The sequence below is a fragment of the Saccopteryx leptura genome, chromosome 1, assembly GCF_036850995.1.
Source record: "Saccopteryx leptura isolate mSacLep1 chromosome 1, mSacLep1_pri_phased_curated, whole genome shotgun sequence".
NCBI lineage: Eukaryota > Metazoa > Chordata > Mammalia > Chiroptera > Emballonuridae > Saccopteryx > Saccopteryx leptura.
This window is the reverse complement of record NC_089503.1, coordinates 64,178,782-64,195,297: the sequence shown is the minus strand read 5'-3', so window position 1 is coordinate 64,195,297 and position 16,516 is coordinate 64,178,782. Positions and strand designations below refer to the sequence as shown.

At 46.5% G+C, this 16,516-nt stretch overlaps 1 protein-coding gene across 2 annotated transcripts in view; it reads left to right on the top strand.

Annotated features, from left to right (window-relative positions):
- The window catches only part of TENM4 (teneurin transmembrane protein 4), an 801,941-nt gene that overhangs the window by 619,871 nt on the left and 165,554 nt on the right, over window positions 1-16,516 (top strand). For both annotated transcript variants that reach the window (XM_066369554.1, XM_066369563.1), the window contains 2 exons: window positions 9,680-9,781; window positions 11,741-11,935. In XM_066369554.1, coding sequence (XP_066225651.1) covers window positions 9,680-9,781; window positions 11,741-11,935 — 297 coding nt within the window. The remainder of the gene's footprint in view (window positions 1-9,679; window positions 9,782-11,740; window positions 11,936-16,516) is intronic.

Here is a 16,516-nt window from a genome sequence, read left to right as displayed (position 1 = left end):
CTCTGTCTCTCTCTTCCCCTCCCGCAGCCAAGGCTCCATTGGAGCAAAAGATGGCCCGGGCGCTGAGGATGGCTCTGTGGCCTCTGCCTCAGGCGCTAGAATGGCTCTGATTGCAGCAGAGCGATGCCCCGGATGGGCAGAGCATCGCCCCCTGGTGGGCGTGCCGGGTGGGTCCCGGTCGGGCGCATGCAGGAGTCTGTCTGACTGCCTCCCCGTTTCCAGCTTCAGAAAAATACTACAAAAAAAAAAAAACACTTCCCAAGCCAGAGTACAGAGTAAGAGTAGATGCTCAGTAAATACTTGTTGAATAAATGAAATGAATTTTGGAGGTGAAAAGAAAGTCCCTGAGAGAAAGGGACAAGGCCAAGGTCACCTAACAAGCCAGTGGCAGACGCAGGACTAGAACCCAAGTTTCTAGATACAGGCCAGGCATATTCCCTTCTACTACGACTCATATAATCACACAATTTCAGGTTTATAAGATGCCATACAGTTTATCTTGAATCCTCCTACAGTATCCCCACCTGTCATTAATTTGTCATCTTCTTGAATACACCCAGTGACTAAACATGTATGACCTGATAGGTTACTTAGTCTATTCATTTAGTCATCCAACAAACATTCATTCCCCACCTGCTTTGAGTCAAGGGTGATAGTATTTATTGAAAACTCAGAGATAAATAACACATTTACTGCCCTTAAGAAGTTTACTACATTTGGGCACATACATCCTCACCCACAGACTGTAACCCAGCATAGTAAGCAGCATTCTGCTCTGTCTCTTAAAAAATTCTTTCTACTTTGAACCAAGTCCATTTCCCAAGGACTCTAGTTCCTTACTCATTTGACCTAGGCCAACCTCTTAGGGCCACAAAACAAAATTCTAATCCTTATTTCACATATCAGCCCTTCAGATATTTTTAAACAGAGCTCATAACGCCTTAGTAAGCCACATTTCCAATTCCTTCAAGAATTCTTTATTTGAAATGTGGTTTCAAGTTCTTTATCCTTCTGGTTCTTCTTTGATGAACACGTTCCAATTAATCTTATCAGGCTCTTAAATGTGGCCCCCAGATGTGAACTGTTGAACTCCAAATATGTTCTGAGAGCACAATGCAAAATTGAACCTCCTGTCACACCCTTCATTCTAGGCATTGTATAGAATAAATACAGGAGTGAAAACAATAGCCTGTTGGCCACCAGCTGTCCTTTTAAGTGTAACTGTTGTACCATGCATACGGCCCTGACCTCTGTCCTACATTTCATCTCCCCTTTATATTCCTGATGACTTTCTCAACAATTAATATTACTGAGGACTTCCTTTGTGTGTAGCTCTCACCAGACTCTGAAGAACCAGACATAATGCTTGTCTTCAAGTTCACCATCTTACTGAAATATGGTCTTTCCACAAATAAATAATTAACAAAGAACCAAGACTGAATATAATCAAGGAAACAATCTTTTTCTTCGGCCCCCTCCTTAGAGTTCCCCTTAATGGTGGTTGGTAGACTTCTGGGTATGATTGAAAACAGATCTCCCAGTTCAAATGCCAATGCAGAACTGGCTTCAAGGCTGGGCTGTCAGGGACCTTGTCAAATTTTTGTCATTGTATTGACCTAATAGACTGTTGCAGATGAAAAGCCTTTGAATTCCATCATCTGCCGAGAAAGCTGAGGCATCTACAGGGACTGACACCTCCCGGGCCATGGAACAGCTTTCCAGCACCTGGCACCTGCCCAGTGCCAATCTAGAGTACAGAGGGAGGAAGGTTCTTTCAGATGTTGGCATAAGTCTGCCTGTGTTTGGGCTTCTGAGAGACAATAGGTTTAATCTACTCTGACAGAGCTCTTCCTCAGGAGGTAGTTTATCCAAACACTCTGCCTTCTTCACATTCACAACATGCTTGCTTCCTTTCCCATTTTAACCGTGGGGAGTTCCTATGTGTTTTATATGCATGTGGGTGGGTGTGTTTATCCCCACCAACCCACACTGCCTGCTTCAGATTCATTAGAACAAGTTAGTATGTTGTTTTGGTTCAGAAATAAAATGCATGTCTGACCCTTCCTTCAAACCAAAATACCAACTCTGCCAAGTCCTGGCCAACCCTCTTTGCATGCAGTAACCCTCTGAGGTGGGTGCTATTGTTAACCCCATTTTATAGGTGAGGAAACTGGTGTTTAAAGATGACTTGCAGCCTGACCAGGTGATGATGCAGTGGATAGAGCAGGGGTCCCCAAGCTTTTTATACGGGGCCAGTTCACTGTCTCTCAGACCGTTGGAGGGCCAGACTATAAAAAAATAACTATGAACAAATCCCTATGCACACTGCACATATCTTATTTTAAAGTAAAAAAACAAAACAAATACAATATTAAAAATAAAGAACAAGTAAATTTAAATCAACAAACTGACCAGTATTTCAATGGGAACTATGGGCCTGCTTTTGGCTAATGAGATGGTCAATGTGCTCCTCTCACTGACCACCAATGAAAGAGGTGCCCCTTCCGGAAGTGCAGCGGGGGCCAGATAAATGGCCTCAGGGGGCCATATGCGGCCCGTGGGCTGTAGTTTGGGGACCCCTGGGATAGAGCGTTGGACTGGGATGTGGAGGACCCAGGTTCAAGACCCTGAGGTCGCCAGCTTGAGCTGGGCTCATCGGGTTTGAGCAAGGCTCACCAGCTTGAGCCCAAGGTCGCTGGCTCGAGCAAGGAGTCACTCAGTCTGCTGTACCCCCCCCCCCATCAGTCAAGGCACATATAACAAAGCAATCAATGAACAACTAAGGAACCACAATGAAGAATTGATATTTCTCATCTTTCTCCCTTCCTGTCTCTCTGAATCTCTGTGTCTCTGCCACAAAAAAAATAATAAAGATGACCTGCCCAAAGGGCACATCACTAGTAAGAGGTAGCCTGGCTCCAGAGCCCAGACTTTGGTCCAAGCCACACACCACAAACTTTGGCTTCCGATAGAACTTGGTTCACCACCAGATTTGCCCTTATAGTTGTGACCTTGAGAAAGTGATGTCAGATCTCAATCTCCATCTGAGACTTTAAAGTGGCGGCAAAGTTTCCAATTTCTCATAATTATTATAAGGCATGAGCTAGGATATATGCTATATCTTTTACAGTTCCATTTGAGGGAATGAGAAGATCTGTTGGTCTTCTCTCAACCTTGAGCAGCTGTAGAATTAAATCCAGCTATGCTGGCCCTGGCTGGTTGGCTCAGTGGTAGAGCATCGGCCTGGTGTGCAGGAGTCCCGGGTTCGATTCCTGGCCAGGGCACACAGGAGAAGCGCCTATCTGCTTCTCCACCCCTCCCCCTCTCCTTCCTCTCTGTCTCTCTTCCCCTCCTGCAGCCCAGGCTCCATTGGAGCAAAGTTTGCTCGGGCGCTGAGGATGGCTCTGTGGCCTCTGTCTCAGGCGCTAGAATGGCTCTGATTGAGGCAGAGCGACGCCCCAGATGGGCAGAGCATCGCCCCCTGGTGGGCATGCCGGGTGGATCCCGGTCAGGCGCATGCAGGAGTCTGACTGCCTCCCCGTTTCCAGCTTCGGAAAAATACAAAACAAACAAACAAAAAACAAACAAATAAATCCAGTTATGCCACCTAGTTTGTTTCCTTCTCTTATTTTGGTTGCCAGTATAAACCCAGTCCCCTTTTAGGGTCAGAGAGGATGTAAGAGAAGTAACCTGAAGTATAAGTGTCATTAGCTGCAGCCAATGTGATACATCCAGTCATCCAGTGGCTGTCCCAGAGTCCAAGCTCTCTCCTTTTCACCCGAAACATTAGCATCCATCCTCAGAGAAGCCAACGGAGGCATCAGAGTGGATCTCTGTCAGGCAATAGGCAGACCTGGGCTCCTCAGCTGAGCACTCGTGATTGCCAGTATGGCTTTTGCAGCTTAAGGAGAGATGAAGGAAGCAGAGGAAGGAGTTGTAGGTAGTAAACACAGACTTCTGTTATCAGGGGCACATTGCAGGGGAACAAGACAGAGGAGGAGCTGGGAGGGAGGGGTAGTGCTGGGTGAGCAGAGAGAGGGAGGGAGAAACCAGGGATTGTTAGTAAGCTCCGACACCACAGCTGGTTCCTGTCTTTAGTGCTAGAATCCAACATCAGGCTCCTATGACCAGAGAGGTGTGCCTGCTCAGACCAGGGCATCACCCAGGTGTGCCTGTGGCTCGGGAGCTGATGCAGAAGAGCCTCCTGTCCTCTTCTGGTGTGACTGTCCCGTGAAACAGGAGCCCAGGGGCAACGGGGCGGCCAGCAGTCCTCCTTCAGGCAGGCCTTTCCTGTGCGGTCTCCTTATTTCCTACAAAATTAGGCTTTGGGGTTTCAAAACAGAAAAGCAGAAGGTGGCAAATAAAGGCAGCCTTTTCCAGGCATTAGCCCTGGACTCAGGAGGACATACTTATCATCTGTCATCGTTTCACCTTGACGCGGTGATGCTAATGATTTGCTTCCAGAAAGGTGTAGCAAGCAGACAAAACGAGGTGCTGCCGTGGCTTCCCTGCGGCCTCTGGGCTTTCCTGCCTCTAGCGTCTCCTCCAGGGAGGAACACAGGGGTCTTTCTCCCTCTTGCAGATGCCCTTTTGTATTCCGAGCAATATTTTGTTCAACATCCAGAGAACACGCCGCTCGCCACACATGTCCAGGGGAGGAGCTAAGGAAACATTTAAACTCTGCATTCCAATATTAATGGAAGGGAAAATAAATTCCTGAGGATCATAATTTTCCAGCAAGACCCACTGCTGTGATAGAAAAACAGAAGCTAGGTGGAAAGGCCCCCGTTTTCCAATATACTCTGTACCCAATTATGAAAGCCAGTTATTCACAGTCAGCTGAATTTTTCATTTAGAGTTGAGCAGATCTCGAGGTACACGTCCGGCAGAATTAAGGCAGCTGCAGTTTGGACATGAGCAAAGCAGGAAGGAACTAGAAAGGGAAGAAATTCACCAAACGCTAATTGGAAACATAACAACATATTTATTCAATAAAGTTCACACTTCTCCCAAGCCGACAAGTGTCACTTCTGCACCAGCGTTTAGCACAGAGCTATCTCGTCGGTGGGGACTCATTATTTGTGGAATCCCAGGTGGACCACAAGTAGTTGAAATCTTTCCAAATGAAAGAAAGACTATATGCATAAACATTTCATCAAAAGGAAATATTCTCCAAATGTCTCCCTTCTGCTTCCTTGTTACTATCATAAAATTATTCCATGTTTTCTAAAACTTCTGCCTTCTCTGAAACCAACAGCCTCAGGCAAGTTTTGTAGCAAACAGCATTCTATGCAGTCAGATTTAGCAACCAACACTAGACTCAGTCACTTTCTCTACTTTTTCACAATGAAGGCTTTTTGGCAGATGATTAACAGGTTTGTGTCTTGCAGGCTCATAAATCAAAATCTAAAATGTGTGTATATAACACTTACCTGCAATTGATCCTGTTAAAAATACAACTGGTAATTATAGTAATTTCATTATTTTATACCATGGTTTTGAGGACTAACCCATAGGATTTAAATGAATGTTTTTTAAGACCCCTCTGGGCCCTGGCCAGTGGCTCAGTGGATAGAGCATTGGCCCAACATGTGAACATCCCAGGGTCGATTCACGGTCAGGGCCCACATGAGAAGCGACCATATACTTCTCTCCTCCTCCTTCTCCCCCTTCTCTCCCTCTTCCCCTCCCACTGCCAGTACCTCAATTTGTTCAAGTGTGGCCCTGAGTGCTGAGGATAGCTCAGGTTGGTCCAAGCATCAGCCTCAGGCTCTAAAATAGTTCAGTACTTGAGCATTGGCCCCAGATGGGGTTGCTGGGTGGATCCTGGCCAGGGCACATACAGGAGTCTGCCTCACCACCTCCTCTCCTCTTACCTAAAAAATAAACAAACAAAAAAAACCCAACAGTGAATAAACTCAGTTTCTGCCCTCTGGAAGTTCACAGTCAATAATGAGGACTTTGGGGGGCTTTAGTAGGGGTGGAGGGAAGAGATGTCCTGGAGTGACTTGGCCTACTTAAGGAATCAGGAAAGCTTGCCAGAGGAGGTGACACCTGAGCTGGATTTGAAAGAAGGCATAGGTGTGTCCCAGTAGGCAGGTATGGGAGGAGCAGGTGTAAGGATGAGGAAACAAGCACCAAAAGGTGAGGTGACATGGTCAAGGCCCCACAGCCATTCAGCAGCAGAACAAGACCCGGAGTCCAGGCCTTCTGCCTCTCTGTCCTGTCCTCCCACAATACTGCAAGTGGGACCCACCCCCTTGTTGTACCTGTAGCCAGTAGCTAAAAATGAAAAGAATCTTGCCTTAAACATTACTTAAAATTCTTATTTTTAAAAGAATTATCAATATAAAACTTTTAAAGTCATTCTCCATTTTTTTAAGTGTTTAAAAAGCCACTTCTAACTTATAGGTATCAATCGGGAACATGGGTTCTTCTAGGCAAAAGCAATGGAGAGCAGAGATACTCAGGGCCCCGGCTGTGAGCCTCGCTGTGCAGGGACCCAGACCACTTTATCCTGAAATGAGACCATAGGCTGGATTAGACCCTCCCATCCTCAATTCTGTGTTAGTGTAAAACGCTGCTCATGTTAGCAGAGAAACAACATTGAGTAAGTGGAATTTTCCACCCACTCACATAAGGTACCACACATTTGAACACTAGTTCCCAACTTCTAAAGTTGTTTCTGAGTTGGTAATGGCAGACAGTTAGGAACAGACCTTTCTGGGAAGTGCACCATGCTATCAATTCCTCACTATTTCCCTACTTTTTCCCTTCTCTATCTGTACCCAAACCATTCTTCAAGCCCACCTGCTCTGGAAAGCCCCCCCTCCATATCAGCTGTAATTGCATTGGCTCTAAGTGCTTTGCTCCATTTAAGGCCTGATACCCTTCTCTGGATGCCTTTTCTACACAGTTGCTCCTCTAATTAATTATAGACCCATAGAATTTTAGAACAGGAAGCCATCCTAGGCATCATCTCTGCCTCCCCTTTATTTCACGGCTGAGGAAGGTGAGACCCAGAGATGAGAGGGAAGTTGCTTTAGGTCAGTGGTCCCCAACCTTTTTTGGGCCACAGACCGGTTTAATGTCAGAAAATATTTTCACAGACCGGCCTTTAGGGTGGGACGGATAAATGCACAAAATAAAATTATGCGACCGGTGTAAAAACTGTGGTATTTTTAAATATAATTGTCGAACTTACGAGACAAGCGTCAAGAGTGAGTCTTAGACGGATGTAACAGAGGGAATCTGGTCATTTTTTTAAAAATAAAACATTGTTCAGACTTAAATATAAATAAAACGGAAATAATGTAAGTTATTTATTCTTTCTCTGCAGACCGGTACCAAATGGCCCATGGACTGGTACCGGTCCACGGCCCAGGGTTGGGGACCACTGATTTAGGTCACGCAGCCTGGTATCAGAAGAATGGAACCTCCCAACCAGGTTTCCTTACCTCCAGGCAGAGCTGCTCCCATGTCTGGTACTGCTGCCCAGGTGACAGTGTTACTCATTCTCCCAATCAGGCTGTAAATGCCTTATCACATGGTAGCATCTCATTTAGCAGAGGCCTTGGCCTTGGCTTCAGGACCTATGGTTGTGAGCTAACACATGTGCCTGATTCCTTAATGCTGCCCTGCCTTACTAACCTGTTCCTCTACTTTCCATTCCGACTGCAGACTCACTCCGAGACCTTGGGCGAGTCACTGCTTTCCCTGTAGTTTATGTTTCCTTCTCTATTAGATGAAAGCATTGGGCTACAGGGTCTCTCAGGACCCTTTAAGCCAGGGGTCTCCAAACTACGGTCCACGGGCGGCATGCGGCCCCCTGAGGCCATTTATCCATCCCCCGCTGCACTTCCGGAAGGAATACCTCTTTCATTGGTGGTCAGTGAGAGGAGCACTGTATGTGGCAGCGCCGCAAAGCACGGCGTCGCTCACATACAGTACTACTTCTGGTGGCACGGACGCATGCATCACAGCTCCAGAAGCACGTCATATCACTTGTTACAGCTAGCAGTGACAAATATGGAACCGACATTGACCATCTCATTAGCCAAAAGCAGGCCCATAGTTCCCACTGCAATACTGGTCAGTTTGTTGATTTAAATTTACTTGTTCTTTATTTTAAATATTGTATTTGTTCCCATTTTGTTTTTTTTACTTTAAAATAAGATATGTGCAGTGTGCATAGGGATTTGTTCATAGTTTTTTTATAGTCTGGCCCTCCAACGGTCTGAGGGACAGTGAACTGGCCCCTGTGTAAAAAGTTTGAGGACCCCTGCCTTAAGCTCTAAGAGTCCTAGAATTCTCTACCTTCCAACAGAGTCCAATGCTGTCTTCAGGACTGGCCTTTCTGTGCCACAGATCTGTCACCTCGCTCATTCTCCTGGCTTCTGCTGTGAAGGAAGTTTTTTTTTCAGGCTCAGACAACATATTATTATTTAAGAAGACCAGTCTTGAATCTTGATCCATGACATACTATCTGTGTAGCCTTCAGCAAGTCACCTCATTCCTCAGCCATCTTATTAAAAATAAAAATAAAAAAGATAGGAATAGCAATTCATTCTTTGGACTTGGTGACAGTGAATGAAAGGAACTTTGTGGAAATACATGGCACAAAGAAGGCGTTCACAATACAGCGACTTTTTCCCTTTGTTCCACAGCCGAGGTTATAGACAAATTCCACACAGCCGGTTCCATGTCACAGATTTTCTAGCTAACAAGTTTACTAACTGGAGCTATAAAACATTGACAAATTTTTTTACTAAAATCTTTCTGAATTCTATATTCCCTTGGCGTGTCACACACACAGACAGTCTGAGTATGAGGGAAAGCTGGAGTCGGTATCATCTTGGCAAAGGTGGGCATGAGAGCAGGTGCTAGGGGCGCAGGTAGGGCAAAGGGAAGATGCAGTGAAATGCCTGTGCCTTTTAAACAGGCTTGGATTTTTTTTTTCTTTCATTTTTCTCCCGTTGAAGGGTTTAACGCAGGAGAACGATAAGATCAGATCTGTTTCAAAAACATCACTCAGGCTGCCGGGTGGTGATGAATTAGGGTGCGAAGGGCACAAGACAGGAGACTGAGAGGCCAGCCACGCGGCTGTGGTGTTAGCCTGGTGAGAGATGGTGGGGACCCGGACTGATGGTTGAAAAGTCATAGGTAGGAAAAGACAGATTTACAAATGCTTTAAAAAACAAATCCCTGGACTGTCAGCCCATTATGAGGATCAGGTTAAACACAGGAAAGTGTCAAGACCACAAGAATAGCCCAATAAACCAGCATCCAAAGATAACCAATGATAACAGGTTAAACTATTTTTTCCCCCAATGTGTTTAGAAAAAATTTTTTAGTGTATTTACAATTACAAATTTGATTGATTAAAAAGTTGGTTCAGGCAAACATTTTCCAGAACACGTCTCTTCACATCAGTTGAGATGTAACCTCAGTAAGAGTAAAAATAACGTCATTTCTAACTCAGTAAGAGTAAAAATAATGTAATTTCTAACTCAGTAAGAGTAAAAATAACATAATTTCTAACTTGATCAGTTGCTTTCAATGACTGGACCAGTAGAGCTCAATTGACCCTGTGGGTCCCGGTTAACCTGAGGCTTGACTCCTGGGCCCTCTGTTTGGGGAAAGAAGTGTCTGTTCTCAGCTCTCCTCTTTTCTCCCCCAGAGTCGGTGGATAACTGCCCCAGCAACTGCTACGGCAATGGCGACTGCGTCTCTGGGACCTGCCACTGCTTCCTGGGCTTCCTGGGCCCTGACTGCAGCAGAGGTGAGAGCTCTGTGTGCGGGCCTGTGATCTCCACTCCCCAGGCCTCTCGGGCAGCTCAGGTTCCACTTCTCGGAGCAAGTGCAGAACCCTAGGCCACCTCCTGACTCTCTCGAGAAGGGCCCCCAAGGGCTGTTCTTCAGAACAACCTGAGAGGGGCTCTGCGGGCAGAGCCGTGGCCGCATCAGCCATTGTGACCCACATGTCCATGACTGGGGAGGTCAGGAAGGAAGGGCCTTTACAGCGGCAGCCACTGGGAACTTTGTGTCCCACTGTGGGGGCAGAAGGAGTGGAAGGGGGGTCCTTTTAAAAGTCGATTTCCCCTTGGAGGAGCGGTCAGGCTTTGCCAAGCATCTGTGAAGTTCACGTTCAGCCAATGTGGTTTCTTCCTGGCCCTGGGCAGGGGGTGACTCATTGCTCAGTTACTGCCTTGTCAGAGCACAGGCGGTCGGGGCTGAAGCCACCAAGGACTTGGAAGGCAAGACCGCTCTTCTTCACACAGGATCCTGATGTTGTTTCAGACTTGGGCACATACAGTGCTACTGATAACCACTATTGGGATAGGTAAAAGGCTTCCCATCATCCACCCTGTGCGTTTGGCCTTCATTTCTGTCCTGGAAGGATTAACAAGAAAAATGCCATAGGAGATCTGTAGTCCTGAGAATCTGACACTCCCATTGGGAAGTTCAAATGGCCCCTTCCTTTGGTTTCTCCACCTCTCCAGTCCTTCAGCGGGCATTTGCTTCCTGCCCTTCCAGCCTTGGCCCTGTGCTGGACACTGAGGCTGCCACACTGGGCAGGCCCAGGGGCTCTCAGCCTGGGAGACAGGCAGAGCCGATGATTACAAAACGGTTAACAGGTGAGAAACACTATGGGGAGGTAACATGCAGGGAGCTCCTATCAGAGTGAAAGGGAGCAGCTATCTCTGCTTGAACAGATGAGGACCAGGAAAGGCTCCCCAGATGAGGTGACCCTGGAACTGACACCTAATTCTCGAGTCACTGTTCATTGGTAGAAGCCAGGGATAGTGTCCCAGGCTGAGGAAATGGCACCCTGCAGATCTAGTGAGGTGACACTGTGTTGGGGATTCTGTGGACTCTTTCTATCGTGAAACAGACTTGGTTTGAGGCTGCAGAGCCAGCAGCCCTGAGAAAGCACAGTGATTACCTGCTGAATGCTTTCAAAAGAAAAGATGCCAGGCGAGGGCCACAGGACCGTGGTGCAGAGAGAAGCAGTGAGTCGCTCCTTCTAACAGGAATTACCGTCTCATCTATTATGCACTCAGAGTTAAGAGTCATGTATAAAACCACCTTAATGAGTCTCACTAAGGCCAGTAGGTACTTATAGCACAATGAAATATAATTTATTTTTATAGTGTGTCCTTTGTACAGATGTGCACAAGGCCCTTTGTGCTAAGAGGCAGAATGAAAAGATAATCCTTTCAAGAGCTAAGTTGGGCTCAGCTACTTGCTTATGGGGCCAGGCATATGGGGTTTGAGTGGAGGCCTGAAAGGCAAGAAAAACTGAGATTCACCGGGTTAGAGATGACAGGAAGTGGCACTGCAGGTGAGATGTGGGGAAGCAGGATGGAGCGGGATTAGAAGGGGAGCATTGGGGGAGGGATGCAGCAAGCAGGAGGCCCAAGGAACAGACTGACGCCTCCCATCCAGGCGCCCCCGCCGTGCTGCACCAGGGATGTGAGGCGGATGTAAGGAGCAGCGTTCTGTGGGCGTCAGGTCCGCCAGGCCTGCAGTGCACCCCTTTGCCTACAGCTCCAGATGGGTTTGAGCCAGGATGAAACAAAACAAGAGGAGCAGACAGATGGGCACACGTGGGAATTGTGGCAGAGCACTCGAGGCTCTTCGTCAAGCCCGCGGGCCGAGGGGAGAAAGGGACAGAGGCTGGCGGGAGCGGTGCGCTCCGGTTCATTCCAGCGCCAGGCTTACTCTGCTGTCTCCCCAGCCTCCTGCCCCGTGCTCTGTAGTGGGAATGGCCAGTACATGAAGGGCCGGTGTCTGTGCCACAGCGGCTGGAAGGGCGCCGAGTGCGATGTGCCCACCAACCAGTGTATCGATGTGACCTGCAGCAACCACGGCACCTGCATCATGGGCACCTGCATCTGCAACCCCGGCTACAAGGGCGAGAACTGCGAGGAAGGTAAGACTGGCATGCAGGCAGCCCCGGCATGCTGCTTTGACTTAGAGGTCAGCACGCAGGGCCAAGAGGACATCCAGGGAGTAGAGGAAGCCACCTGAGCTGCCCTGTGATCCCCTCACCCCCTGAGCCAGGAACCCGTCAGCAACAGTAATTATCCTAAAGGAAGAGAACAAATTTGGTCCTACTCAGTGAATGGAAGAGAAGTATTGTATTGAGTACCTAGTATATGCAAGGCTCTGTGCTAGAAGCCTTGTATTATTTAACTTCAAACCCCAGCAGGGAGGCTTAATTGTCTTCATTTAATAGTTGCAGAATCAGAGACTCTAAGAGTCAAATGACTTGTCCAAGGTCACACAGCTAGTAGTTGGCAGGGCTGGGTTTGAGCCCGATCTTTCTGTCTCCATAGCCCAGGTTCTTTCCACTCCCCTTTAAGCTCATCTGCTCCCCATTTCTGAAGTATGAGTATATTTTAGACCTCCAAACTCTGCCTTCCATCATCATACTCGGCTGTGTGTCTATGGCATGTGTGTGTGCATTTGCTATGCAGTTCTCAGGTCTTATAACCATGTCTCTTTCTTTCATAAGTAAATATATGTCTGTGTAGATCAAGGCTAGAAAGTGAGCTGCTGATATAACCATGACATCAGTTCTTTCCCAGGATATCTAAGTAGGTAAGATAAGTAAATATCTGTTGTTTCACAAATGATGAAACCGAGGCTCAGGGAAGGGCAGTGACATCACCATGATCATAGAGCTGAGCAGAGCTGGAATTCAACCCCAGTCTTCTCACTTCCCATCCAGTACTCTTTCCTCTTGGCTACATAGAATTTTCAGATGCGAGGTGGGTCTTATTCACAAGCAATACAGAGTAGCTTTTAAGAGTGCACGCTCTGGCATCTTAGATGTAGGTTTGAGTCATGGCTCTGCCATTAACTAGCCTCAGTTCCCTCGTCTATAAAATGGGAATGCCTTCCTCAGAGGCCTGTTATGAGGAGTGAATTAAATGACCATGTAAAGCACGCAGCTCAGTATGTGACACACAGTCACTGCTCTGTGAATGTTAGCCCTTACATTATCAGTAGTATTCTGGGACAACCCAAGCACACTTCCTGCTGTAGTTTACTCCACTCATTTAACCCAAGGGCTTTCGAAATGGATGAACTTGCCTTTGAAACTGAGGGATGATGCTAGTCGCCCTTACCTCCCACTGTCCGCTGTCTAGGCCCCTCGCACCTTCTCCACTGGGTGGAAGAAGCTCCATGCATGGGAGGGCTCATCGTCAAACCCATTTGGGGTTTAACAGACAGTCCCCTCTCAAGGCATCCTTTTCTCTAAAAGAGAAAGAGGGACTCTAGTGGGCCCATTTTGAAGTGGGAAACAGGAAAGAGTTAGTGTCTGAAAAGCATCCCCTCTCTGAGACACGCTGTCCGTGGACCCCAAGGGTGAGGAAGGTCCTGGTTCAGACCTTTAATGTCGATGTGGATACTGGGGGCTGTCTGACTGAAAGGGGAGGCGTGCCAGCCCCTCGCACAGAAGAGCTTGGCTTTCTCATCCTGACAATGGGGACCTGCCTCTGCTTTCCCTTTTCAGTGTAGTCACTTGAGGTGAAGACCCTGAGAAGGGGAGGAAAACAAAGAGAAGGTTCCTCTTGGAACTGTGGGGCCGTTCCCCCCACACCCCACCGTGTTGTGTGGGCCAAGGAGAGGGAGTCGCCCTGCTCCCCCGGCCCTGGACGGTGCCCCAGAGCACAAGAGTACTTTCAAAGAGAAGAAAAGTTGTTTAGCTCTTTGATTTACATTATCTATTTGAAAAGAAATGTCTTTCTTGCTGCTTTCTTTTCTGAGGAGGGCCATCTGGTACTGATTCCTTCTATTATTTTTATCTCTCTGGTGAAGCATCATTGCATAGTCCTTGTGTTTATAATGGGGGTTTCTTGGGGCCTTAGCCCTCCCCCACCCTGCCCCTCCTCTTCCCTCAACTTTGTTCTGATGGGGGTTTCACTGTGTTTATAAAACATCAGCTAACAAGCTAACTCCTCCCCCCACCTCTGGCTTCCTTCTTCTGAAGTTTATTGCCCTATATTTTTTTAAAGCCTGAACCATGCTTGGAGGGGGTTGGGGGAGGGGCAGAAGAGAACAACTTAGGACTTTTGCAGTGAAAAATGAGACTGTGTTTTTGGTTCTGAAGAAACATCTAATAGCCTGTGTGGTCACAGAAGCATGGAACATTTTGGGGCAAGAGTTGTGTTTACAGTCTGGCCATGCAGGACTCATCATTTCATTAATGGGCTAAGCTTCTTCCAGAAATTTTGGCTTGAATGGCAAGCTCTTCAGAGGAAAATATATAACTGTTTGGCACCTCTTCTGAGGGGAAGCTAAGTGAGACTGTCTACATGAAGTTGAGCCCACCCCCCGCCACATTCTCTAGAACCCTTGGCACGGCGCCTCCCCGCCCCAGCCGCCCATTCTTCCCGTGTTACGCGGTTCCCTGCAGCATGAATATGTGGGAAGCCATCCCAGTGTGATGGGAAGAGACCACTTTACATTCTTTTAATTTTTATTTATTGATTTTAGAGAAAAGCGGAGAGAGAGAGAGAAACGTCAATTTGTTGTTCCACTTATTTATGCATTCATTGGTTGATTCTTGTATGTGCCCTGGCCAGGGATCAAACCCACAATCTTGGTGTATCAGGAAGATGCTCTAACCAACTGAGTTACCTGGCCAGCATGGAAAGAGACCACTTTAATCTGTTCTAGGGTTCGTGTCACCCCAGAGGCCCCAGAAAGGGAGGACAGACCCAGTCTACATAGGAACTCCTTGGTAGAGCATCACTATGGTATTGATAATGACCCTAAGTATAGGATAAGCAGGGACAATGTTCTCTAGGCAGGAGTGTCAGTCAGTTCATCTTAGGTTTCCTGAAGCCCCCTTTTCTTGAGAGTCCTCTTTAAAATTTCCCTGGAGAGTCTACGCTATTTGCCAAGTTGTCCCTCAGAAATGATGACTGAGGATGAATTGCCTGGAGGTAGCCTCTCATAGTTTCTTCTGATCCTTCCCTGCCCGAACCATCTTCTGAAAGTGTGGAATTCACTTTGCTGGCTCCTGGGTCCCTAACAGACTCAATGTCTCTGAGGAAGAACAGGGCTGTGACTCCACGGGCCTCTGGCTAAACTTGGCACCCTTTCGGCTTGCTCGCTAACAGTGCAGATTTATAGAGCCAACCTTAGGGGCACCCTGGAGACAACTTCCACCCAGAGCTGGGGTCAGGTATTCATGGAGCTAGAAATACATTTATAGGTCTTGGGGTAGGAATTGATGACTCATTTCCTGTCAAATTGAAAAAAATCTCTGGATCTAGGGAATTATCATAGTAGCCTAATGGGCTGGAATAATCCTTCTGAGATCCCAAGATCTGAAGCAAGTCATGAAAATTTATCACTGTTATGATTTTTATTCTTTTTAATTACCAGGCACTCTAACAGATCATGCCTGAACCATTGTTAAACAGTGTCCTGAGACTATAAAAGAAGAGATTCATTGCCTTCATTTGACTTGATTAATTCTCCACTTTGCCCTGTTTCTTTCCTTGTTTTGTTTTCCTACCTTTTTAACCATTTTATGTGTTTATGTCTGTATATGTGTATGAATGTATGTTTGAACCAGTGGGATTATAAAGGAAATAATAGCAAGAGATCTATATCAGGCCAGAGTGATTCAAATTTGAATGACCACTCTGTGATCTTGGGCGAGTTATTTAACCTCTCTGTGCTTCAGTTCCCTCATCTGTACAGCGAGGATGATAATGGTATCTACCTCGGAGGTTTGTTGTGGTTAAGTGAGATGATATATATAGAAGGTTTTATAGCAAAGTATGACACAGAGGACTAAATTAAAGTTGCTGTTGTTGCTATTGTGCTATAATTATTATGTTTTTAGCAAGTGGTTACTTCTGACCTCTGGTCTTTTTATTTATCATTTAGGTTATTAAGGTCCTTTAAAAACCTAAATAGTAAAAGAGCTTTCTTAATAAGCTGGCCCTCAGAATAAACAGACTGTTCTTCCCGGAATGTGCTGTTTGTTAAGTCTGCTCATTTGTGTCTGAGACTCTAATATACCCAAGCTGGATTGCTCAGTCTTTTGTGCAAAAGTCAAATATACTGGGTAATAAAATTTAATTGATAAATAAAGTAAAAAACATGTCTGAATTATAAATGAGCTCTGACCACAGTTTGCTTAAGTGATGCTACTGGATGTCCTTCTAGGACAGTAAACCAACTATTTCCAACTACTTACAGTATATGCAGTTTTTTCAAATCCTCAGTGTTATTTGGTCCTCGTAGAAACCTGAGTGATAGGTAATCTTATCATACCTGCTTTATAGATGAAAGCTCAGAGCGGATATGTGACTTGACCGTGGTCATAAAACCAGTACATTTTGTCCTGTGACCCTTGAACTTAGTCCTCAGAGATGAAATGCTAAGTTCTTTCCTTTGCAGCATCAGCCTTCCTCATGAGTTCCTGTAAGGAGAAAACTGACTATACTCATGGCAGCTCCATCACCACTGTTTTTCCAACAGCTCC